Here is a 25,347-nt window from a genome sequence, read left to right as displayed (position 1 = left end):
AATTAGCTGGGATTAGGGCAAGTTACCTAGCTTCTCCGGGCCAGGGTTTCTCCTCCAGAAGATGGATGTCACACCTACTTTCTATGGCGGTGATTCTGAAACTAACTTGAGAACCCCACCTAGATTCAGCAGGTCTGTGGTGGGGCCCGATAGTTTTCATTTCTAACCAGTTCCCAAATAATAATGAAGCTGCTGGTTGGCGACCCTTTGAAAACCACAGTTCTAGGAGGTTCCAAGTTGTTCCAGGAGTGTGATGTGAAACTCTTGGTGCAGTTTCTAGCACAAGCTAGGCAAGGGGATGCTGCTATTGCTGTTTCTATCCCGCAGAGCCCTCCTCCGGGCACCCTGGTCCACAGAGGGCCGCCCCGACTGAAAGAGCACTCGCCGGCGGGCGTCGTCCAGACCAGGTTGCCCGCAGCACCTGAGTGAGAACGCCGGTAAGGGGTGGGGCCAAGCGTGCGCTGCTGCGCCTGCGTGCGGGGAGGGGGCGTGGCTCAAGCTTCTCGACGGAAGCTGGAGGCTGCAGGGGCGGGCCGGCTGGCATCGCTTTTCCGGCCGGTCCCCATGGAGGCGCTGGGGAAGCTGAAGCAGTTCGATGCCTACCCTAAGACTCTGGAGGACTTCCGGGTCAAGACATGTGGGGGCGCCACGGGTAGGCGGTGGCGGGGCCGGGGTCTCGGGGAGCGGGGTGTCCTGGAGCTTGCCCGGGGCTCTTAGACTCTGTCTGGCCTGTCAGGGTCTGAGGGAGCTGAGCTGAGGCCGTTCTGACCCTCGCTCCCTTCTCTGCAGTGACCATTGTCAGTGGCCTTCTCATGCTGCTGCTGTTCCTGTCCGAGCTGCAGTATTACCTAACCACAGAGGTGAGGGGCGGGGCCTAGCATGTGCGCGGTCTGGACGTTCCAGGAATAGGATCTTTAGGGATGGGAGTGGGCGGGAAGGGGCAGGGGCCAAATCTTACTGAGGTAGTGCTGCCCCAGGTGCATCCTGAACTCTACGTGGACAAGTCGCGGGGAGATAAACTGAAGATCAACATCGATGTATTTTTTCCGCACATGCCTTGTGCTTGTGAGTACCTTCCTCTGGGTGGGAATTGCAAATCCCAGGGTTCTCTGGTGGACTTCCAGCTTTACACCACCAATCTTAGCTTCTGGACTGGACCCCGGGACAACCTCCTTCCCTTAACCTACTGCTGCCTCAAGACAAGCCCAGCATCGCTCTACCCTCTAAAACCCAGATTCCCTTGCCCCCAGGATTCCAGTACCTTACCCTGACTTACTGCTTCCAGATCTGAGCATCGATGCCATGGACGTGGCTGGCGAGCAACAGCTGGATGTGGAACACAACCTGTTCAAGCAACGGCTAGACAAGTTTGGCATCCCCGTGAGCTCAGAGGCTGAGCGTCATGGTAACTGGGGGAGAGGGCCTGATCTCAGATCCCAGAGCTGGATGTGCCCAAGCCCTAGTTTTGGCAAGTGGGCTGTGGCTGGCCCAGTGACCAATGAAGCAACTAAGAATTAGAGAAGTCAAATGGCTTGCCTAGGGTCCCCCAGCTATTAATCGGAGTGGGCTGAAATCCAGGCATCTAGACTCTACATGTGGAGTAGAGTACTCTTCCTTGCTGTCATTCTCAGAGGTCCCCAATTCTTGCATGTCATAATTTGAGTAACAGTAGTTTGAAGATGGATCCTATGTGCTGTTGCCTTGACAGACTTCCTCTGGATGGACCCAAGCTTCTCTGACTGTTTTCTTTCCCATTCTGTTGGCTAAGAACCCTTTATGTTCTTCCCTTTTGGAATGTAGGGTGACTTAAGGTTAAGAGTTTACATTCTTGAGTTAGATTACCTGAGTTCAGATGTAGCTTTGTCTCTTTCAGTCTATGACCTCAGCTATAAAGTAGTGATAGCCTTGGCCTGTGTGGCTCAGTGGAGTGAACATCATCGCAGGGACTGAGAGGTCCTGGTTTGATTCCTGGTCAGGGCACATGCTCAGGTTTTGGGCTCAATCCCCAGTAGGCGGTGTACAGGAGGCAGCCAATTGATGTTTCTCTCTCACATCTATGTTTCTATCTCTCTTCCTTCCTCTCTCTAAAAATAAAAAACCATATTTAAAAAAGCAATAAATCTCTCTAAAAAGTCTATAAAACATATTTAAAAAAATAAATAGCCCAGCCAGTGTGGCTCAGTGGACTGAGCGTTGTCCCATGGACTGAGGTCCCAGTTGGATTCCCCATCAGGGCACATGCCTGGGTTGTGGGCTCGATCCCCAGGAAGAGACAAGCAGGAGGCAGCTGATCAATGTTTCTCACATTCGTGTTTCTATCTCTCTCCCCTCCTTTCTAAAAAGTCAGTAACAACATTTTTTTTTTAATCCTCACCCGAGGACATTTTTCCATATTCTGTTCAGATAGAATGGGAGGGAGAGGGGGAGAGAGAGAGAGAAAGAGAAACATCGACGTGAAAGGGACACATTGAGTGGTTGCCACCCACACAACCCAACCAGAGCCGGGGACAAACTGCAACCGAGATACGTGCCCTTAGCAAGAACCGAACCGGGTCTCTCTGGACTGCAGGCCGACACTCCAACCGCTGAGCTGAACCAGCCAGGACTAAAAACATATTTTTAAAAATAAATAAATAGTTCAGCCGGTGTGGCTCAGTGGTTGAGTGTTGACCCATGCCCTAAGAGGTTGCTGGTTCAATTCCCGGTCAGGGCACATGCCCAGTGTGTCTTTCTCTGACTTATTTCACTTAGCATAATATCCTCAAGGTTTTAGCCATGTGGTTGAAAATGGCAGGATTTTCTTCTTTTTAATGGCTGAATAAGATTCCATATATATCATATCACATTTTCTTGATTTATTCATCTGTTGATGGACACTTAGCCTGTTTCCATGTCTTATCTATTCTAATAATGCAGTGAATGTGGGGCTGCAAATAACTTTTAAGGTACTAATTTTACTGATTTCATTTTTTTGAAAATATATCTTCATTGATTTTTTTTTTAGAAAGAAGAAGGGAGGCCCTGGCCAGTTTGGCTCAGCGGTTAGAGCATCGGCCTGCGGACCAGAGAGTCCTGGGTTTGGTTCCCGCTAAGGGCACGTACCTCGATTGCAGTTTGTCCCTGGCCCTGGTTGGGGTCGTGTGGGTGGCAACCACTCTGTGTCTCTCACATCGATGTTTCTTTCTGTCTCTCTCTTCCTCCCTCTCTCCCCCTCCCACTCTATCTGAATATAAATGCAAAAATGTTCTCGAGTGAGGAGAAAAGAGGGGGGGGGGAGGAAGGGGGGGAGAGAAAGAGGGAGGAAGGAAGAAAGAGAAAGAAGGGAGAGTGAGACAGAAACATCGATTTGAGAGAGAAACTTCTATCTGCTGCCTCCTGCACGCCCCCTGCTGGGGATCAAGCCTGCAACCCTGGCATGTGCCCTGACCAGAAATTGAACCAGGACCTCTCAGTCCATGGGATGATACTCAATCCACTGAGCCACACCAGTGAGGCACTGATTTCATTTACATATATATTCAGAAATGGGATAACTGATATATATGGTAGTTCTATTTTTAATTTTTTAATGTTTTCCACAGTGGCTGTACCAGTTTATATTCCCACCAACAGTGTACATGGGTTGGGTTCTCTTTTCTCCACATCCTTGCCATTACTTGTTATTTCTTACTGTTTTGTTTTGTTTTATTGTTATTGTTGTTGTTGTTGTTAAGTCTCTCTAACAGGTGTGAGGTCATACTTCATGGTTTTGATTTGCATTTTTCTCATGATTAATGATGTTAAGCACCTTTTCATGTATCTGTTGGCCATTAGTATGTCTTCTTTCGAAAAATATTCAGGTCCTTTACCCATTTTAATCGGATTATTTAAGTTTTTTTTGTTGCTTTTTTTCTATTGAGTTATGTGAGTTCCTTATATATTTGGATATTAGCCCCTTATCGGATACATCATTTTAAAATATTTCTCCCATGCTGTAGGTTGCCTTTTCATTTTAATTGCTTGTTTTGCTGTGCCAAAACTTTATTTTGATGTAGTCTCACTTTTTTATTTTTACTTTTGTTGCCTGTGCTTTTTGGTGTCAAATCCAAAACCTTATTGCCAAGACTATTGTCAAGGAGCTTTTCCCCTATGTTCTCGTCTAGGAGTTTTATGGTATCATTTTACATTTAAGTCGTTAATCTATTTGAGTTAATTTTTATGAGTGGTGTAAGATAGGGTTCCAGTTTCATTTTTTGCATATGAATATCCAGTTTTCCCAGCACCATTTATTGAAGAGGCTGTTCTTTGCCCATTTGGACCTTGGAATTGAAGTAGGGAAGTAAGGACATGAAGGGGTGATGGCGTCAGTGGTTTCAAAGACTTAGTCAGTTCTGCATACCAGAGAGAGTGAACTGGGAAAATAAGGAGAGATAGTTGAAGACTGGGATACTTGACATGGAATTTTGGAAAGTTTGCAGTAATTGCTAATGATAAGGTCTAGGTATGAGAATGGAAATGGACAGCTGAGGTGAGATGACAAAATAAGAAGAGTCTGGAATATTGAAACTGCCAGTTATGGTGGAGTAGTTAGAGTGTCAGGGAGCTGGTGCAGAGTGAGAGGTCTGAGAAACACCATGAAGTGTTTAAGGCATACACTTTTGAATTAGAGCTGAAATTTGCACAGTCACTTCTCATCTCTGAGCCCAGCATCTTCTCAAGTATAATGAGGATAATAACCTCACCTTCATAGAATCACTGTGAGGATGAAATGAGATGATGCATATAAATTACAGTGACCTGCACCGAGCTGACATTTAGTATTTATCATTATTGTTTTATTACTATTATTTTGTACAGTGACCTGCACCCAGCTGACATTTAGTATTTATCATTATTGTTTTATTACTATTATTTTCTTGTTGTTGTTATTGTTAATCTTCACATGAGGATATTTTTTTTCATTGATTTTTAGATAGAGTGGAAGGGAGGGAGGGGGAGAGAGAGAAAGAGAGAAACATCGATGTGAGAGAGACACATTGATTGGTTGTTTCCCACATGACCAGTGCCAGGGATCGAACCTGCAACATGCCCTTGACCAAGAATCAAACCTGAGACCCTTTGGTCCATAGGCCGATGCTCTAAGCACTGAGCCACACTGGCCAGGGCTTACTATTACTGTTATTAGAAGAAATAATACATGTGTAGAAGTGCATAGTGCTTGACACATAGTATGCACTATGTAAATATTATCTATTATTATAACTTTTATTATTCCCAAGTCACAGGCCAAAGTGCAGGGTTTGGGAGTACAGATTTCACTGTGTCTGCCCCCAGCTGATGCCCGCCTCTGTCCTCTCCTTAGAGCTCGGGAAAGTTGAGACGAAGGTGTTTGACCCTGACTCCCTGGACCCTGACCGCTGTGAGAGCTGCTATGGTGCTGAGACAGAAGACATCAAGTGAGCCCAGACCCTGGTGCCAGGGGGAGGGTGGGGGAGCAGGGCTGTTTGTCAGCATCCTCAGCATCAGTTGGACTCTTTGGCAGGTGCATAGGTCGGACCAAGAATTTAGAAGGATGGGGTGTGTGCCTCAGTCACTGATCCTGGTGGGAGTGACTGGAGCTCTGTGCCCAGGTCCTGCCCAGGGGCTGCAGACCTGGGGTAGAGGCTGAAATGGTCCTTGCTCAGGTTCACATATGCTCTCTGGAGTCCAACTGCCTGTTCTACCCGTGTGTTCTTGGGCCAAGCCACATAACCTCTCTTGTGAATGGAGAGGATTATAATAACTTTCTTATAAGAGTCACATCTGGATTAAATATTTATATACTCTATAAAAAGCACTAAGATGGAAGGCCTAGTTCAGATTATTAAGACCTTGATATATAGCAACTGTTATTATGTTTTCCAGCCCCTGACCCCTAAGGGGCTCATTCAGCCTCTGGGGTGGGTCCTGGGAATATGTATTTTTAAAAATGTTTTCTTGTGGTAAGATATATGCACCATAAATTTCACCATTTTAACCATTTTCAAGTATACAGTTCAGTGGCATTAAGCACATTCATAGCATTGTGCAATCATCACCACTATCTGTCCCAACCCTCTCCATCACCCAAACTGAATGGGAATATGTTTTTTTGTTGTTGTTAATTCTCACCCAAGGATATTTTTTCATTGATTTTTTTTTTTAAGAGAGCAGAAGGGGGAGAGAGAAACATCAATGTGAGAGCAACACTTCAGTTGGTTGCCTCCCACACATGCCCCAACTGGGGCGGGGATCAAACCTGCAACTGAGATACATGCCCTTGACCAAGAATCAAACCCAAGACCCTTCTGTCTGCATGCCAACATTCTAACCACTGAGCCACTCTGGCCAGGGTGGGAATATGTATTTTTAACAGTTCTGCTGCCACTGTGGAAACATACTTTGAGAACATTTGGTGGTCAGGAATGAAGCCGACAGAGGCTCCATTAACGGGAAGAACTGCTCAGGCTTTATTTCCCAAGGTGCCGCACTGTGTTCGTGCCTCTCTGACACTCCCACCCTGCTCCCCCCTCCTACAGGTGCTGTAACACCTGTGAGGATGTGCGAGAGGCATATCGCCGTCGAGGCTGGGCCTTCAAGAACCCAGACACTATTGAGCAGTGCCGGCGAGAGGGCTTCAGCCAGAAGATGCAAGAGCAGAAGAATGAAGGCTGCCAGGTGTATGGTTTCTTGGAAGTCAACAAGGTACAGGAGGACTGAGGCCAGGCAGGGCCAACTGGGCTGTGGGTTGGCCCCACTCCACTGTGAATCTAGGGCCTTCTGAGGTCCTCAGGGATGAAGGGAAGGGAGGAAACGCCTGGAGAATGAGAGGAAATATCCCCTGCAGGTGGCTGGAAACTTCCACTTTGCTCCTGGGAAGAGCTTCCAGCAGTCCCACGTGCATGGTGAGTGATCCTCCATCAGCCCAGGAGGCTTAGACCCTGGACACCTTCACCTGCCCGATGTTCTTGTGTCTTTGGCCCAAAGAAGACCCTGATATCAGGGTGGCAGTTTGGTACAACAGTTAAGAACACAGGCTGAGGAGTCAGACTTCTAGGTTCAGATTTTAGTTTTAGACCTTACTGGCTATGTGAAACTTTGAAAAGGTTTCTTAACTTTTTTGAGCTTCAACTTCCTACTTTACAAAATGGTGATGATAGTACTTATCTCCTAGGGTATTTGTGCAGCTTAAAAACTATAGCATAGCTCATCTGATGTGGCTCAGTGGTTGAGCATTGACTCATGCACCAAGAGGTTGCCAGTTCAATTCCCAGTCAGAGCACATGCCCAGGTTGCGGGCTTGATCCCCATTGGAGGCATGCAGGAGGCAGCCAGCCGATCAGTGGTTCTCACATCAATGTTTCTATCTCCCTCTCCCTTCCTCTCCTTCCTCTCTCTCTTAAAAAAAAAAAAAAATCAATAAAAGATATATTTAAAAATAACATAGCATAGAGCCTAGCTTATGGTAGGCACTTGTTTAAAAGGTAGCACCCAGTCTCAGATGACCTGCGTATGAGGCTTTGAGGGAAGCAGGGTTGGGTTCGAACACAGGTCTTGCCACTCCCAAGCTATGTCATATTGGGAAGTAGTGAGCCCTGCTCAGTTTCTTCTTCTGTAAAATGGGGCTAAAGGTACTAGTACCTATCTCACAGGGTTGTTCACAGGGATGAATAAATGAAATGTATGCTCATGTATTCATTCATTCATTCACTCATTCATTCATTCATGCACTAGGTACTTAGTAATCACTTACTGTGTGTACCATATGCTAGTTTATGTGCTGTGGATACAGCAGTAAACCAAAGTTCCTGCCCTTAGACATTCTAGTAAAGAAACAGACAATAAACAAGTATGTGAAATATGTGGTATATCAGATGCTATTAAGTAATATGAACCAAAAAAGGCAGGATAGATGATGGAGGTGAGGGGCTAGGGTGAGAGGACATGTTGGTGCTATTTTACATGGGGTAGCCAGGGAAGGCTGGCAGGGTACTATGAGCTGGATGTGGATGTCTGGGGGAAAGTGCTTCAAGCAGAGAGAATAGCAAATGCAAACCCCTGAGGTGAGAATGTGCTGGCGGGTTCAAGGTCCAATAAGAACGTTAGGGTGGCTGCAGCAGAGTGAGCAGAGCCATGTGGTTAGAAAGAAGGTGAGAGAGGTAAGGGGGCCATGTCATGTAGGGCTTGGAGGGGCATTGTAGGCCTGGGGCTTTTATTCTGTGAGATGGGAAGCCCTTGCAGGGCTCTGAAGAAGTGGTACGTGTCCTGGTTGGTTTGGCTCAGCGGTTGGAGCGTCGGCCTACAAACCAAAGAGTCCCGGGTTCAGTTCCCGCTAGGGGCATGTAAGAAAAAAAAGAAAAAGAAGAAGAAAAGCGGTACATGATCTGACCTAATTTTGAAAAGGTGGGCAGCACTGTGCTCTGTGGAGAAGACTGTAGGGGGAAGGACACACCTGAGGGTCCGTTTCGGAAGCTGTTGCAATGACCAGTCCAGGCACCAGGTGATAAGGCAGGTCCAGAGTGTGTGAGAAGTGACTGCATGTATCTTGAAGGTAGAGCTGGTGATGTGAAGGGTAAGAGAAGAAGAGTCAAGGTCCTATACCTAAGTAGCAAGAGGGATGAAGTTGCCATTTAGCAAGAGGAGGAAGACTCAGGAACAGATTTAGATGGTTGGAGGTGGGGGGCATAAAGTAGGTTATGTTGTTAATCCTCACCAGAGGATATTTTTTCCATTGATTTTTAGATAGAGTGGAAGGGAGGAAGTTGAGGGGAGAGAGAAACATCGATGTGAGAGATAGACCACTGATTGGTTGCCTCCTGCAGGTGCCCCAACTGAGGCTGGGGATCAAACCTGCAACCCAGGTACATGCCCCTGACTGGGAATCAAACCCGTGACCCCTCAGTGTGAAGGCTGACGCACCAACCACTGGGCCACACCAGCCAGGGCAGTATTTAGCTTTTGACAGATTCAGACCAATGGCATTTGAGTGTCCTTTCAGACACCCAGGATGTCAAATATGCAGTTGGCTATTCATGTCTGAAGTTCTGGGGAGAAGTCTGGCCTGGAGATAAAAATGTTGGCCTCATCAGCATATTTAAACCTATGGGACTGGCCCTGGCCGGCTTGGCTCAGCGATTAGAGCATCAGCCCATGGACCGGAGAGTCCTGGGTTCGGTTCCCGCTAAGGGCACGTACCTCGGTTGCAGTTTGTCCCCGGCCCTGGTTGGGTCGTGTGGGTGGCAGCCACTAGATGTGTCCCTTTCACATCGATGTTTCTCTCTCTCTCTGTTCCTCCCTCTCTCCCTCCCACTCTATCTGAAGATAAGTGCAAAAAATGTCCTCGGGTGAGGATAAAAAAATAATAATAAAATAAAAAAAATAAACCTATGGGACTGGATGAAATTGCCCTGGTGATAAGGGTAGATGGAGAAGTGGAGAACTCAAAGGACTGAGTGCTGGGCCTCCAACATGAGAGGACAAGGGCATCAGGAGGAAGCAGCAGAGGAGACTGGTCAGAACTACTGATGAGGTGAGAATGCGAACCAAGAGAGTGGCGTCCTGAAAGTCAAGGGATGGAAGTGTTTCCAGAACGGTGTCAGATGGTCACATGCTCCTGGGCATCAGTAGTAATTGCCCCTGGCTATATAACATGGCTGTGGCCACTGACCTTGATGGAACAGTTTGGGTGAGTGATAGGGAGCTCCCATAGGAGGGAATGAGAGAGGAGTTGAAGCCAGTGGGTGTGGACAGCTCCTTTGTAGAGTTGTCTCTAATAGGAGAGAGAGTGGGCTGTCGCTGGAGGGAAATGAGGAGTCAAGGGAGGGCTTTGTAAGATGTGTGATATGGCACTGTGTTATCTGCTATCAGAAATCTCTACTAAAGAGAGAAGAGGTGATGCTCCAGAGATGAGAGGGACAATTATTGCAGTGAGGACCTTAAGAAGGAAAAAGAAGACAAAATCTAGTGGCTCTGAAGTATAGGAAGCTCAAAGTTGGCCCCAGGAGGAAAGGCAGACAATCCAGGTACAGGTAGATTGGCAGCTGGGTGATATGGAATCACCAGGAATTAAGACAGGGTCATACAGGAGAGAGCAATGGCCAGAGGCTAGAACCTTTGAGAAACGGGATGGGAGGACTGACCTGGAGGTTCTGTGTGGATCTTACATGACTAAAACAAGTAGGGCTAGTTGGTGGAATAGTCTGCCATGAGCCGCAGAGCTGGGGATTTTTTAGGGAAGATGGAGGGACAGTGATCTGAAAGTGGCATTTAGGAGCAAGGAGGACCTCTCTTTAGACGAAAGAGAAGGATGGATGTGGGAATTGGTCACCACTTGGAGGGCTGCAAGGGAAATAGTACCTTCAAGGAAGAGCCTAGCTGTGGTTGAAACAAGGTGGGGGGGACATTTGGAGGTTGAAGATGTAGAGGTTTTGCTGCTGAGTAACAGGGCCCATAGACGGTCTCGGAGGAATGGGAGTTGGGTTTGTATGAGGGGATGTACAGAGCCACATGGTGATAGGAGTCTAGGGGATGAGAGGACCTGACAGTCCTGCGCTGCCCAGTGACTAAGGTGAGCAGGAGCAAGGGGCCCAATGGAAATAGCCCTGCTGGTCTTTAAGGCAGTTTGTGGGGGTGAGGCCAAGTGCTGGGGAGGGACAAGTTCGTGGGAGCCCCCTCTTTACTGCAGAGGGGGTCAGGGAAGTGGGGACTCACTGGGACTGTGGGAAGTCAAGCTGTTGGCAGAGGGCCTGCAGGTGCTCAGTAGGAGGTGGTACTGAAGGCAGCGGCAGCATCTCTGCTCTCCACCTGGGCTGTCAGAGTCAGGGAGCCCAGGACCAATGGTGTTCTGTACCCCAGATGGATGTTCAAAGCACAATGCTACAGTTGCCCAAGGCCAGAAATCTGGCTCAGTTGAAAGTCAGGGAGCTAGTTTCTGACATCTTTGTTGATTTGGGTGGGGGAGAAGGAGAGATTATAAAGTTCACCAGGTGCTTTTCCATTTAGATCCCATCTGGTGCTCAGGAAAGCCCTGTGCAGAGATCACTGAGGCCCTGAGGGTAAAAGATTTGTTCAAGGTCCCACAACTAGAAAAGAGTTTGTGTGTGCTCTAGGTCTTTTGTTCTTCCTAGACCACCATATTTCTGTCCCCAACCCTCCTTTAATTCTTCCCTGCCCAGGGAAGGGCTCCTTTGCACTAGGCTTGTTGGCTGGGTCCAGACCCTGCTACTGAGGCAAGAACATTCCAGTCTTCCCTTCTACCACATATCTTGCTCCATAGTTCTCATTGTGAAGCTCTGAATCTTCTTTCTCTTCCTCCTTCTCTCCCCTTCTCGCCCCCATGCTGCAGTACATGCTGTGGAGAGTAAGTGGCCCTGCTCCCTTGGAAGCCATGCCCCACCCCCCCATGTCTGGGACAGCCTGCCCACCAGGATAGGGGGAGGTTTGGATGGGCCTGGGATTGGGGCCTTGTCTGGCCTGGCTGCTGGGTGACTATAAAAAGTACTGGGACATATCTTTGAGTTGGGGTTCCTTGCAGAAGGGGGGATCAGGATCAGAGGGTAGGAAGAGTTTATTCTGGAACAGATGGTCCAGGATACCCATAGGATTAGAGGCATCAGGGAAGGAGCTTGGACAGCATTCTTCAGTCCCACCTCACTTTGGGATTCAGTGATTGGCCATCAGCTCTAGTTAATGAGACCAAAGTTGATGGGTTGTTTCCTGAGATACAAGCAGGACCTTGGTGGGAGTGAAGTCCTGGAGTGACGCCCGTAAAGGGCTCCCTATATATGTCAGGAAGGAACTGGGGTCTGAGTTCTTAAGAACCCCGGAGGAGGGCATGGCCTCTCCCACAGGTCCCAGGCAGGCCCTTTCTGGCTGGCTACCCTCGAGCAGGAGCAGGCTGGGAGGGAAGTGGGGGAAAGAGGGGTCAGAGGAGAGCTGGGCGGGTCGCGCTCCAGAGGAAGTGAGGAGGCCTGAGCGAGGACTCAGGGAGCCGGGTGGCAGTCCTGCTCTCTCTGGTGACACTTTCCCCTTTTCTCCTAGTCCACGACTTACAGAGCTTTGGCCTCGACAATGTAAGTACCAAGTGGAAATAATAGAGGCTAGATGGGGTGGGAGAGGATTGCTGCCTTCATTTCTCTGTAGGGACATCCTGGGTTGGGAGAGTTAAAGAAAAATGTACCCCATTCTGACAGGGGATCTGGACTGAGGGTTGAGTAGCTGGGAGTGACTTTTGAACTGACATCTCTGCGGGCTGGAGACAGGATATGGGGTTGGACAAGAGCATTCTGGGCAAGGTCAAGAGGGACTGTGGCACTTCTCATGAACCACAAGGGCCACTGTGGATGGGTGAGGCTGGAAAGATTGGTGGACGCCGGACCGCGGGACTCGGGAACCATGCTGAAGAGCCTGGTCTTTGTCCTGAGGGCAGTGGGAGGCTGTTCACCTACTTAACTGGGTCATGACATAGTCAGATTGTCATATATTTTGAAGATCCCTCTCGTGGCTGAGTTTGATATAGACCAGAACAGGATAGGAACAGGAGCTGGGGCCCCTCTTGCCTAGGCTTCCTGGCTTGAGACCTCAGGGAAAGCTAGCACCTGCCACAAAGGGCCCTCACCCACTCTGTGCCTAATGTATGGATGCAGCCAGAACCTCAAACTTTGGGGCCCCAGCAGCCCATAGACTCTGTGAAGGAGGAGTTCCTAGGTGGGGAGTTGGGGTGCCTGTCTGATTTTCAAAGACAGGGTCTCTCCCTCCCACCCCCATCTCCACACATTCATTCTTCAGACCCAGTTGTCCCTGTCTGCTACTGTCCTGCAGAGCTTTTGTTGGGGTGGGGCCTGTTGGGGCCTCTAGTGCCCTGAGTCCCAGGCACTGGTGTTGCTTGCAGATCAACATGACCCACTATATCCGGCACCTGTCATTCGGGGAGGACTACCCGGGCATTGTGAACCCCCTGGACCGCACCAACGTCACCGCACTTCAAGGTACCAGCCTGGCAGATAGCCCCCAGCTCCCAAAGCCCTGCCCGACACCCATGCCCAGTGCTCTCTTCTTCCTGCAGCCTCCATGATGTTCCAGTACTTTGTGAAGGTGGTACCCACTGTGTACATGAAGCTGGATGGGAAGGTAAGTCTGCGGGAGCTCAGATATCAGAGGCCCTCTCCATGTCAAGCACTTGAGTCCCTTCAGCCTGGGAAGTGAAGTGCTGTGTGAAGGGTGATAAGCCAAGGCTCAGAGAGTATAGGTGATGTGCCCTCCCAGGCTCCAGGCTGTCAGATTTCAGAGCACTTGCTCTTTTTGCTTGCATCCATCCGTTCCTCCAGTGCCCACTGTCTGCCTCATTGTCCCCGATGGTCTTCCCTGGGCGGGGGGCTAACCCTTCCAGGGTCCCCTACGTCCCTTTCTGCTGTGGCCTTGGAGCAACACCTCCCCAGACCAGTAGAACGCATGGGACTGAGTTTGCAGAGGAGTCAGGCCCAGCTTTGCCAGGCACTCATGGTGTAGCCGTAAAGAGTGGCTTCTCATCCATGAACCCCCATTGAGAGGGTCCACCAATGTAGCTGGGATTGGTAAACTCTAAAGGGCTGGTGACCAGAGGGGAAGCTGGGGTTGTTAGGCTTGGAGAGGGTGTCTGGGTGATCCCCAGGCCTTGCAGTGTTAGTTACCAACACGGGTCCTCGTTTTCTCCTCCACACACTCAAGTACTACTACAAGATACCGGGCAGGAACAGGGGTAGGGTGGAGGGGGTTGGGACGGGTTATAGACGTGGCCCTGGCCCAGGCTACACTCCCATCCCAGGTGCTGAGGACAAATCAGTTCTCCGTGACCAGACATGAGAAGGTTGCCAATGGGCTTCTGGGCGACCAGGGGCTTCCCGGAGTCTTCGTGCTCTACGAGCTCTCGCCCATGATGGTGAAGCTGACCGAGAAGCACAGGTGAGGGTGGGGAGAGGAAGGGTACTGGGCCTGGTGGCAGTAGGGGTGGCTGCTGATCCCCTACACCTCTGCCAGGTCCTTCACGCACTTCCTCACGGGTGTGTGCGCCATCATCGGGGGCATGTTCACAGGTTAGTAGCTCCAGGGTGTTTGGGGTTGAGGTGTGGTGGGAAATATAAAGCCTGGCTTTCCCCCTGCCCAAGTTTTGGTTGGGGGAGAAGGGGCACCTCAAGGCCAAGGAGAGATGCTGGTGGCCAGTAGGCTCTGGAGTTCAAGCCAAGGGCCCAGTTGGGCCAGTGCCAGTCCTGTCTCTCTCCCCAGTGGCTGGACTCATCGATTCACTCATCTACCACTCGGCACGAGCCATCCAGAAGAAAATTGATCTAGGGAAGACGACATAGTTGTCCTCTTCCCCCTTGTGCCCTCTTTCTTCCTTTTCTCTGGCTTTGTGGTCATTTTCCCAGCCTCCCCCCCGCCACCACCACCCTGGGAGTCCTGCTGAGCCCCAGGTTGATAAATCTATTGGTTGTGATAGTACTCACTGGTCTCTGTGTGGTTCTTGGGTCTGGCTGGAGCCGTGGAACAACCCCTCATTACAGCCACTTGTTGAAGGCAGTCAGGACTGCCAGATCAGGCCAGGTGCCCCCTGGAGCCCCACATGGACATCTGGTTTTAGGGCTTTGTTCAAACCAGACTGGTGTTGACCCCACAGCCCTATCCCCAGTCCCTCCACTGTGCTCTTTGGGCCTTCTGGTTTCAGCCTCAGGGCCGAGATGGACTTTGCGGGATGAGTCTCCTGGAGCCACCATGGCCTCCAAATTCATGGCTATTTGACTCCAGTGTCTGATTCCACAGCCCTGGGACCAGGCTAAGGCTCACCACCTCTGCAGTGACAGCTAAAGCTGGGGTCCCGAGACTCTGGGTTCAGTCACTCTGGGTCTCTGACCCTGCTCTATGCCAGCCCTTGCTGGCTCCTGGTGCAGAGAGGTGTCCTGCCAGGTCCTATGCAGTCTCCTGGGGGGGCAGAACTGAAGAACAGGGACGGAAGGTAGCAGTGGTCATTCTGGAGCAGGGCTAGCATCAGACCCCAGCTCTGACTTAGGGCTTCCCATTATAGGACCAGGCCCTGAGACCTCACCACACCTGGTCAGTTCATCCCATCATTTCTCAGGGAGTTTCACTGTAAGACAGTAGTGAGGGAGAAGTGAAGAGAGGACAGAAAGCAAAGTAGGACAGTGATAGCAAAACCTGGAGGCAGACAGACCTGAGATCCAGCTCTGGCATGATCATTTACAATCTGTGAGATGTTGGGCATGTTATTTAATTTATGGGCACTGGTCCGTCTATAAATTGTGGGTGATGGCTATAGAGAGCCTTGTGTTTTGGGCCACCCAGGAACCATTCCCACTTGTTAACAGTATCCTGAATTTCCTCTGGGAACTTCCCTCCACCCTGTCAGCTTAGTGGTTTGGAAGAGGGTCAACCTCTCACCCTGAGCTCCAGGGGAAGGCCCATCAGTTCATCCCATCCCCCTGGCTGCAGTGACCCAGTGCGAGCCAGGCTGTCGGGACTAGGAAAACTTCCCATTGGGTGTGAATATGGGGAGATGTGAGGTTGCTGCAGCCATCCTGCAGTTCCGAGGGGAGGCCCTGTCAGTGAATGAGCTGCCCCCAGAACAGCAGAGCTGAGCCCAGAGGCAGAGAACCAGTCTTGATGACATCGTTTGAACCCTGTGACAAGCTGCACCTGAAGCCAGCCAGCGAAACCCTGGGCATTATAGTCACTCAAGCCAAAATATTCCCTTTTTGCTCAAGCTATTTGGGGTTGGGATTTCTATTACTTGCAGCCAAAAGTGTCCTTAACTGATACGGCTATTCTCAGGGTTGGTGAAGAGTAAAAAGTCAGTGAAGTCTGTAGTGTGCTTAGCTGTCACAGAATGGCAGATGCCATAAGCCGATTAGGTGGGAGGGACCCAGCCATTGGCTGGAGCAACAGGTGGGCTCTCAGAGGGTATGACACCTTGGCAACCAGGGCTCCTTGGCCCTGAACTTCCTGCCAGGTTGTATTCTTCCCGGCAGGGAACCATGTGGACAGCCTTCCACCCTGTGGATTCATTTGCCCAGTGAGTCCCCAGCATCTGAGGTAACCCGAGAACTGTTCTCTGCCTTCTGTGTTCTGCACAGCATATACTCAGGCATCAGAGTGGACGTGTGCAAAGGTTTATTCAAAGGAAGCAGTGGGCTGGAGTAGCTGTATTGGTGGGAAGGAACTGGAGTTGAGGGGTGGGTGCTAGGGGATGAGTATCTGAGGTCAGTTAGGGCCAGGGGAGTGGTGGAGGGGGCTGAAGATGACCTGGCTGATCTGGCCCGGCATGCTGTAGAAGATGAGGAGGAGGAAGATGATGAGCAACACCAGCAGCAGCAACAGCACCAGGATGCGCCAGTATCGGCGCCAGATGAAGAAGACGAAGGTCTTCAGCGGGTTCACAAGCCAGTTGAAAGAGGTTTTGGGGCGGCTGTGGGGTATGGGACAGGTGACGTCGGAATGAAGCCCTGGGCCTCCCGCACCTCGCTCCCCAGCTCCAGCCCCTCCGCCGCCCCACCCACTCACTCGGGCTTCTCCAAGGGCTCAGGCTCCTTCCGCCCTCTCCCCACTGGTCGTTTCTCGGCCTCCTCCACCGTCAGCAGCTCAAACTCTGCCTCCACCTTCCCCTAGTAAAGGGGGAACAAAGGCTGAGCTCTGAGGTAGCTCAGACCTGGTTCCCACCGCCCAGCCCCTGGCCTGGCTGCGCACCGTGAGGATGTAGCGGCTGCCGCCAGGGTCTGCGAACTCGAAGTCTTCTGGCCGGCCTTTCCTCCGCCGCCGCCTCTTCCTGCCAGCCTGGGCCTCCCGCTGCTCCCGCTCCTCGTCCTCTGGTTCCCGCAGCTTCACCACAGGCCACCAGCCCCGCAAGCGGCGGCAGCGAAACAGATTGCACCTGGGCCCAGCTCCATCGCGAGCCAGCCGCACAGAGCAGAGCTCAGGGCCCCGGGCGCCCCGCACCATGTCTGGTAGCTGCAGCTCCAGGGATCCTGCAAGTCCAGAGCTCTCTGGGTTAGGGGGGAGGGGGGGGGCAGCACAGCAGAATTGTACATCAGGGCATCAGAAGTTAGAATGTGGGGATCGGGCCACAAGTACGAACCCCACACCACAGTCCTGATGAAACAGCCCCAAGAGCGGGACCAGACAGTAAAAACAGGGACCAGAGGCCATGGAGTCAGACTCCAGAGCAACCTGAGCTGGGGTCAAACCAGAGTTCTGAGTCAAGGCCTTTGGGTAGGAATGGAGCTCCTGGTGCTCAGGGCTGAATAATTTCAGTAATTAGGCCAGAGAGGAAAGGTTAGTGACCTAAGGCCTGGAACCAGGATCCAGGATCCAGGGCTGGGTTAGAGCAGGGAACCGAGGGCCAGAAGGCAGGGCAGTGAGGGCAGAAGTTGAGGCTAGGTTAAGGCAGGAGGAAGGCCCCGCATTACCAAGGAAGTCATTGGCGGAGATGCGGTCGTAGTCCCAGACCTGCAGGACCAGCACTGCCGGCTGCCGGAACTCAGCCTCTTCCAGGGCGAAGGGTCCAGGCCGCTTCCGGATGCTCACCTCCCGCTCAGTGGGCAGGTAGTCAAAGCGGAACACGAAGCGCCAGTTGAAGTTCCCCTCCCCAGTCAGGGAGTTGAAATGCACGTCTGTCTCCTGCTTGTCGTGCTCCAGCCCCTTCACCCAACTGGAGCCCAGAGAAAGTGCAGTCTGAGGGGGCATCAGCGGGAACCAAGCCCAGAACCCAGCTCGCCCCTCAGCTCGCCCACCAGGCCAGTCTCTGCCCAGCTCCCAGCACCTTAGAGGACTTAGGGGACAGGGCTCTGGCTCAGCCCCAGGGCCCAGGCTCCAGTTTGCAGTCTCACCTCAATTTGCAAGGCCTACCTTTTCACATAGATATCACTTGACATCTCGCCAGTGAGTGGGTTCACATCATCCAGAACCACATCCTCCGTGTTCCAGATGATGACTCTGAGTTCATAACTGGAGGATGAATTGGGTGGGGAGAGTTTTCAGACTCTTGAAAGGAGTCTCGGAAGGGCTGCAGGAAGCAGGAAGGAGCTGAGCCAGGGCCACTGACATTCACTGAGCACCTGCTGTGTGCCCAGCTGGGTGATCAGGATGTCCGTGGTCCCACCACAGCCACAGTGGATGGCACCCAGGATGGTCTGCTGACCCAAAAGAGCCCGCAAGATTCTCCCTCCCATAAATTTGAAATCAGGACCCTGAAAAGTTGAGTCATGTAGCATCAGATGCAGAGTTGGAGCCCCAGGGAGCCAAAGTGACACACAAGCTGAAGCTTTGGGGTGCAGGGGAGGGGCAAGTGAGCAGAGAAAGCCAGTCTGCACAGAGAAGTGGGAGAAGAGACGGCGTGGCGATGACAGCATACAGCCACTGAGGGACAAAAGGAGAGGCTGCCACCTTCTCGATCCTGCCCTAAGCAGTCCTGTCCTTGACTGTCACGAGGTTTCCTGCACATCTGCTTTCTCTTGCCTAGTATCAATGTTCCCTCATTTGTTGACACCACCCTGATTTCCTGTTGGTGACACCAACCCCCACTACTGTCCATCTGTGTGATTCTGGCTGACAGATGCCCTCCCTGGCTCCAGAGGTAGGTACATCACCTAGGACATCACCCAGAACTAGCCAATCAAATATAGCCCCATGACCACACTGAGTGGTTCAGGGAGCAACATTTGACCCAAGCTGGCCCCCAGTGAGCGTTGGCCCTGAGACTTCTGCTCCAGCTGGAAAAGAGGTGTGTATTTTTCTGCTCAGATACTCTAGTTGGTCAGATGTAAACCTGGCACCATTAGAAGCCACCATGCCCCCAGACTGAAAGTCTCCCTGAGAGTGACACCAAGGAAAGTGGAACCCAGAGGTAGAAAGTGACAGATTGCCGACAGCATCTGAAGTGTACACACTACACAAAACTCTACTCATACTAGCTCGGGGCAGACGGGGGCTTATTGGTATTTGGAAGCGACGGACACCCAACCCACAATAGCTTATTAAAAAGGAGAGGGGGCCCTGGCTGGTTGGACTCAGTGGTTACAGCGTTGGCCCTCAGACCAGAGTCGCAGGTTTGATTCCGGCACATACCTCGGTTGCAGTTTGGTACCCAGCCCTGATAAGGGTCATGCGAGAGGCAACAGGTTGACGTGTCCCTCTCACATCGATGTTTCTCTCTATCTACCCATCCCTCCCTCCCACTCTATCTGAAGATAAATGGAAAAATATCCTCAGGTGAGGATTTTTTTTTTAAGGGGAGGTAGGAGCCCAGCGGTGTGGTTCAGTGGATTGAGCGTTGTTCTATGGACTGAGAGGTCCCGGTTTGATCATGGTGGTCAGGGCACATGCCCAGGTTGTGGGCTCGATCCCCAGTGGCGGGTGTGCAAGAGGCAACCAGTTGATGTATCTCCCTCACACTGATGTTTCTGTCTCTCCCTTCTTCTCTCTCTAAGAAATCAATAAAACATATTTTTATAAAGGGGGGCATTAATGGCTCACCTAATTGAAAAGCCTGTGTCAGCAGCCTCTGCCTGCTTCACTGCAGGCCCAGGATTTTGCAGGGCCCTTTTGCAGGTAGCCCAAGATGTGCCCACACCATGGGAAGAGGAGCCAGGACTCTCTCACCTGATTGGCTGCCGAGGCTTGATGTCAACTGGGGATGGTGCAGGCACATCACGGGGGAAGATGTCAATCCACATGTGAAGGGATCCCTGGGGATACATGTGAAGTAGAACGAAGCTGTAGGGTCTTGCTGGGGTCCCCACCTCCCCTAATAGCTCTGTGGCCACAGGCTGTGTCTTGCCCCAGGTGGAGAGAAGAACAGAGGTTAAAAGGGCATGGTTGTGCAGGTCCTGGGTAATGAGGACGAAGGTAGAGTCTGAAGTGGAGGTTCCAGGGTTGAGGTTAGGTTAGGGGTTGAGGCCCCAGAAATGGAAGGTTGAGAGCAAAAGTAAGCTTGTGTTCTTGAGGTCCAGATCCTAGGGACTTGTGGTCAGGTTAAGAGTCCCAAGTCTGAGACGTGGCACCCCAGGGGTAGAATCCTTCAGGGACCAGAGTCAGGGGAGATGGTATGAGGTCCAGGATGGAGGTCCAAGATTACAATGAGGCTGCTGGGGACCAGGATCAGAAGCCAAAATCAGAAGCAGCAGTGTAGTGCCCAGGTGGAGGTCTTAGAGAATGAGCATCCTGGGGACCCAGGGTCCAGGACCAGCTTGGAGTCCTGGGGTTTTGGAGTTGGGTGCTAAGCCCTCCCTCACCTGCAGCAGCCCTGGACTGCGAGGATGGTAGAGAGGCCGTGTTTCTACATGCTCAGGTACCAGCTGAATCCCAAAACCTGGCATCTCTTGCCAGTGCTGCAGGACAAGCAATGCCTGGGCCTCCTCAGGGACTTCATTTACCACCTCAGGTCCCCCGCTACCTGCAACAAGAGCTGTGTGAGCCTGGATTCCACACAGCCCCCAACTCTCCTCCCTTCTCCCCCCACCTTTCAGTAGAAGCTCTAAGCTGAGGCAGCTGCTATGGCGGGCAAAGGCCATGGGCTGGAAGGGCAAGTCCACCATGCCCAGAAAGTGGGAGGATGCTGCTATAACAGCTTTTGTCAGTGAAAAGCCAGCCATCAGGACGGTGGGATTGGAGGGGCTGTGGCTTTTGTATAGATACTGGCTAGAGACAGACCCCCAGCCATTTATGAGGCCTCAGATCAATTTTACAAGCACACTCTGTTCAATGGGACCACCTATGGACCACCTTGTGTTCTGGGAACTTGATTAGCTATGGCTCTGAGGGGTCCATTTTGGCTCTTTGGGGATCTCACGCTCAGCAACAAAGACCATTTTCTCCCCACCATCCAAGAACTTCATCCTTAGTCAGCCAAGCTCACCTCCTGTTTCCACAAAGACGCAGGCTTTCAGGGGGGGCACACTAGCCTGGGCACCAGGGGCCTCCTGTACCTTGTTCTACCATCGTACTCCCCCCTCTGGATTGTCCAGCAGATAGGGGCTGGTACCTGCGGTCAGGGTCTCAGGCGGTGTCAGAAAGACTTTGCTGCCCACCTTGACAGCCCCAGCTCGGTATTCAGGGTAGGGGAGGCCACAGCGTTGGCACAGCCCCACTAGGATCTGTGAAGGCCGGAATGCATCACGCCAGGCATTGTACCCATCCCTGCAGACAGAAAAGGAATATGCCTCATTTGGGGCCAGCAATGGACACAGTTGGGCACAGGGGCAGGGATGGGGACCCTTGAAGACATAGAATCCAGGTTCATAACCCTGAAGGAAGACAGCTTAGTCATCATTTATGATAACCATGAAAATAAAAAATGTATGCTAGGTGCTCCAATAAAGGAGATATTGATATTATTACCTCCATTTTGCAGATGAGGAAACTGAGGCTTAGAGAAGAAAAGTGACTCATCAGCTACAGAATCCCAACTCCCAAGCCCAGGTCTTGACCACTAAACTATCACGTCTTGGTTCATGGGGAGGTCCCCTTCTACGAAATCAAAGGATCTGGAGACACTAATCGGAATGTGAACTTGAATGTCTTTGGTAAGACTAAGAATGGCTCCCAAGGGCCCAGTCAAACTCACACATCATACTGGGAGGCCAGCCCACAGTTCGCCCTGTGGTGGCTATAGAATCGGTTTTCCAGATCAATGTGGGTCTCCCCGATGAGGTCATCAGAACCCACGAGGTCATGATCAAACACAGCCACAGTCAGCTCTGGCTCAGCAGGGAGAGAGATGCTGAGCTCCAGGACCCTGGCCAGGAGGGAGAATGGCTGAGGACACCTCCATGCCCCAGGAGGTGGTCTTATGTAGGTAGAGGTTTCAGGGTCTCAGGTCTCAGAAGCCTCTGTCCATTCCCCACCACCAGCACATAAGCTGCCTGAGCAAGAGCCAAACCACAGGGCTGTATGGCAAACATGCTCCCCAAAACCCAGGGCCCAGCCTCACTCTCCAAAGATGGGGTTCAGCTGTTTGGGGATGTAGCGCTCCTTGGTGTCCTGCCGCTCCCGGCCAGCGCTCACCACGACGTAGGGGTCTGCTTTGCCATTGGGGTCCGCGGGAGCCAGGTTGGTAGCCTAGGGGGACAGTATGGAGTGGAACTGAGAGAAGGGTCATGGCATCACCCAAGGTCACCCTTGCTGAACCTAATCTCAGATTGAGTGTAAGCGGGATGGTACCAAGGAGAGATCACCCACCACAAGGGGCTAACTAGAAGTTGTACAAGATGACTTTTATTCTCTTTTAAATTGTGAAATACTTAAGACATATAAATAGGTATAACAAAAAATATAATGAAACAGAAAATGTGTGGGAAAGTGTATAAGGGCTTCAATTTATAACTTTCTGTATTGTTTGCCTCTTGTTTTTTATGAGCATAGTTTACTTTTAAAAGCAAGACTTTTTAACTAAATAAAAGAGTAATGCAATGAGCATTTGTGCCCAGTTTAATAAATAAAACACTATGGACAAATGAAAGCCCCCTGAGTCCCCTTACCTGACTTAATTCCCTTTCTAGCCCTGAATGTAGCCAGATGTTTTTAAACTGTATGCATTAAACTTACTTTTTCTGTTTTGATAACTAAATAATTTAGTAAATATATAACATGCATAAATTATTGAAGCATAATGTACAGCAATATATTTTTAATGGTGTTTACACTCCTACCTGCAACGTGTGGGCATTCCAGATGCTCCACACTTTTACAAACACTTGGTATCGTCAATCTTTTTCTTTTTTTTTATCCTCACCCGAGGACACTTTTCCATTTTTTGTTCAGATAGAGTGGGAGGGAGAGAGAGAGAGAGAGAGAGAAACATCGACGTGAAAGGGACACATCGAGTAGCTGCCACCCGCACGACCAACCAGGGCCGGGGACAAACTGCAACCAAGGTACGTGCCCTTAGCGGGAACCGAACTCGGGTCTCTCTGGACCGCAGGCTGACACTCTAACCGCTGAGCCAAACTGGCCAGGGTGGTATTGTCAATCTTTTTACATTTAGCCTTTGTAGTGTATGTGGTATTGTAGCTCATTGTGGTTTTCATTTGCATTTCCCTGATGATGAAGCATTTTGAGCATCTTTGCATGTACTTATTGGCCTTAGGTAGATTTTCTTTTGTGAAGCGACTATTCACATCTTTTGCTCCAACTGATGAGTTTTTTCATTTTATTTATTTATTTATTTATTTTTATCCTCACCCGAGGACATTTTTCCAATTTTTATTCAGGTAGAGTGGGAGGGAGGGAGAGGAACAGAGAGAGAGAGAGAGACATCGATGTGAACACATCGAGTGGCTGCCACCCACACAACCGACCAGGGCCGGGGACAAACTGCAACCGAAGTAGGCGCCCCTAGCGGGAACCGAACCCGGGTCTCTCCAGACCGCAGGCCGACGCTCTAACTGTTGAGCCAAACCGGCCAGGGCAGTTGTTTCATTTTAAATATTACTCTTTTAATTTCTAAAAAGTCTATCCAGTCCTTCAGATTTTCTGTTTATTTTTAATAGTCTCTTGTTCCTTGTTCATTTTAAATTAATTATTTATTTAACTGTTTCATATAGCGTAATTTTATATTCTCTATCTAGTCGCTCCAATATGAAGGACCCTAGGGGTCTGAATTTATGTTATTTTTGCTATTCTTTTTTTCAAATATGTTTTTTATTGATTTTAGAGAGAGAGGAAGGGAGAGAGAGAGAGAAACATCAACATCAATCGGCTGCCTCCTGCACACCCCTACGGGGGATCGAGCCCAAAACTGCGGCTTGTGTCCTGGCCCAGAATACAACTCACAACACTTCAGTGCCTGGAATGATGCTCTAATCATTGAACCACACCAGCTAAGACTGCAGTTTGGTACTAAAAGTTTGTTGATCAATGCCCTGGCCAGTTTGGCTCAGCAGTTAGAGCGTCGACCTGCAGACCAAAGAGTTATGGGTTCGATTCCTGTCAAGGGCACGTACCTCAGTTGCAGTTTGGTCCTTGGCCCTGGTCGGGGTTGTGCAAGACACAACCAATTGATGTGTCTCTCTCACATCGATGTCTCTCTCTCTCTCTTCCTCCCTCTCTCCCTCCTGCTCTATCTTAAGATAAATGAATAAAAAAATGCCTTCAGCTGAGGATAAAAAAAATAAAAATAAAAAGCTTGTTGATCCAGCACTGCTAGGTGTATTATATCAGGAAGTTATTTCAGACCATCTAGCCTGCAGGAAGCAGAAGGGCAGGATGACTCCTGCTATGTATTGATGCACTAGGATTCTTGGATTCCGGTAGAACAGTGACGCAGGATGTTTCTTTAAGTTACATCTTAGTCAGAATCCCTATATTTAAACCAGATAAAAGTACAGCATCTGTTCTGGTGCTGGGAGTGAAGGGGCATAGCCACCCACTCAGTCTTCTTACTCCCTGAATTGCCTTTAAGGAAACTCCAGGGCCCAGTGAGTGCTGCGCAGGAGTGCCGCAGTGGCAGGACCTGTACGAAGGTACGGATGACAAGCCACCATGGAGCTCGGAATTCAGGGCTGTGCTCATCCTGCAATTATGCTCCCCCATTCTATGGGACTAGTACTACGAACAAGGAGTCAGGAGACCTCAGCTCTAAATTCTGGTGCTACGATGAGCAAGCTTTGTAACCCTGGGGAATCTCTTAACTTTGTGCCTAAGATTTCCCACCTGAAAATAAAGGAGGTGGACTCTGATCCCTGAGGTTCCCTCTGAATCCTTCAGTCTATAGGTTTCGTGTATATTACCTTTGATGGATACTCACCTTTACGACGTATACTCTGACCAAGAGCTTGATGGGCCGGTTTTGTGGGATCCCCCGGGAGACCTGGGGCTCAGAAAATGACACGGCCTCTGATTCCGGATAAATGAGGAAGGAGCCCTGGAGTGGGGGAGGACAGACAAGGCCCTGGTAAGGGTCTTCCTCTCGCATCCCTGCTCCTTGGTCCCCGCTTCGTTCCCTCTCCACACACCTTAAACTTGCCCACAAGGTGCCCAGGCCTTTCTTCCTCTCCATCTCCATCCTGACCCCCTTGCCCTCGATACAGGGGAAACACATTCAGCCAGTCTTCAAAGTGGTTAAACTCTTCCTCCAGGGAGCTGTTGTAGATCTGAAAGGTATGGGCCTCAGTGATAGTCTGATACCCAGAATCTAAGCAGAATCCCCTCTCCCCAACACCCAGTCACCTTCAGAGTGGCAATTGCTTTTCTCGGGGACCCAGAGCCTTTGACTTCAGCCTCACCCTGGTCTTGGGCGTCCCCATCCACGGAAGTGAGGTTGACCCCATCTGGAAACAGCAGAATGCCCATTAGAAATACTCGTGTGGGTGA

The 25,347-nt window shown here is 50.6% G+C and overlaps 2 protein-coding genes across 3 annotated transcripts in view; one reads left to right on the top strand and one right to left on the bottom strand.

The window, feature by feature from the left end:
• Positions 1-525: 525 nt before the first annotated feature.
• Positions 526-14,472, top strand: ERGIC3 (ERGIC and golgi 3). Of its 2 annotated transcripts, XM_036244506.1 has the most exons (14): positions 526-652; positions 790-860; positions 978-1,065; positions 1,286-1,405; positions 5,342-5,435; positions 6,537-6,702; positions 6,845-6,902; positions 11,342-11,356; positions 12,037-12,068; positions 12,887-12,983; positions 13,061-13,125; positions 13,799-13,935; positions 14,011-14,066; positions 14,257-14,472. In XM_036244506.1, exons 1-14 carry the CDS (start codon positions 565-567, stop codon positions 14,334-14,336), a joined length of 1,167 nt encoding a protein of 388 aa, XP_036100399.1. In that variant the 5' UTR covers positions 526-564; the 3' UTR covers positions 14,337-14,472. The 2 variants fall into 2 exon arrangements, with proteins under 2 accessions (XP_036100399.1, XP_036100400.1); XM_036244507.1 differs by lacking the exon at positions 11,342-11,356.
• Positions 14,473-16,245: 1,773 nt separating this feature from the next.
• Positions 16,246-25,347, bottom strand: part of LOC118618451 (fer-1-like protein 4) — a 35,519-nt gene continuing 26,417 nt past the window's right edge. Inside the window, exons 33-45 of the mRNA XM_036244694.1 lie at positions 25,204-25,304; positions 24,990-25,127; positions 24,782-24,898; positions 21,968-22,095; positions 21,602-21,772; positions 21,020-21,174; positions 20,271-20,431; positions 19,639-19,724; positions 17,887-17,985; positions 17,448-17,689; positions 16,729-17,006; positions 16,546-16,646; positions 16,246-16,450 (exon numbers count right to left, since the gene is read on the bottom strand). Coding sequence (XP_036100587.1) covers positions 16,246-16,450; positions 16,546-16,646; positions 16,729-17,006; positions 17,448-17,689; positions 17,887-17,985; positions 19,639-19,724; positions 20,271-20,431; positions 21,020-21,174; positions 21,602-21,772; positions 21,968-22,095; positions 24,782-24,898; positions 24,990-25,127; positions 25,204-25,304 — 1,982 coding nt within the window. The remainder of the gene's footprint in view (positions 16,451-16,545; positions 16,647-16,728; positions 17,007-17,447; positions 17,690-17,886; positions 17,986-19,638; positions 19,725-20,270; positions 20,432-21,019; positions 21,175-21,601; positions 21,773-21,967; positions 22,096-24,781; positions 24,899-24,989; positions 25,128-25,203; positions 25,305-25,347) is intronic.

The sequence above is a fragment of the Molossus molossus genome, unplaced genomic scaffold (assembly GCF_014108415.1).
Source record: "Molossus molossus isolate mMolMol1 unplaced genomic scaffold, mMolMol1.p scaffold_m16_p_6, whole genome shotgun sequence".
In the NCBI taxonomy this organism is placed as follows: Eukaryota; Metazoa; Chordata; class Mammalia; order Chiroptera; family Molossidae; genus Molossus; species Molossus molossus.
Note: the sequence above shows the minus strand (reverse complement) of the source record. Positions and strands in the feature narration are given on the sequence as shown.

Excerpts from the sequence above, each read along its gene's own strand:
- ERGIC3 (XM_036244506.1), top strand. The coding sequence starts at position 565 with ATGGAGGCGCTGGGGAAGCTGAAGCAGTTCGATGCCTACCCTAAGACT. Across the intron at positions 653-789 it reads GACATGTGGGGGCGCCACGG|TGACCATTGTCAGTGGCCTT; the intron begins GTAGGCGGTGGC and ends CCTTCTCTGCAG. Across the intron at positions 12,984-13,060 it reads CAACGTCACCGCACTTCAAG|CCTCCATGATGTTCCAGTAC; the intron begins GTACCAGCCTGG and ends TTCTTCCTGCAG.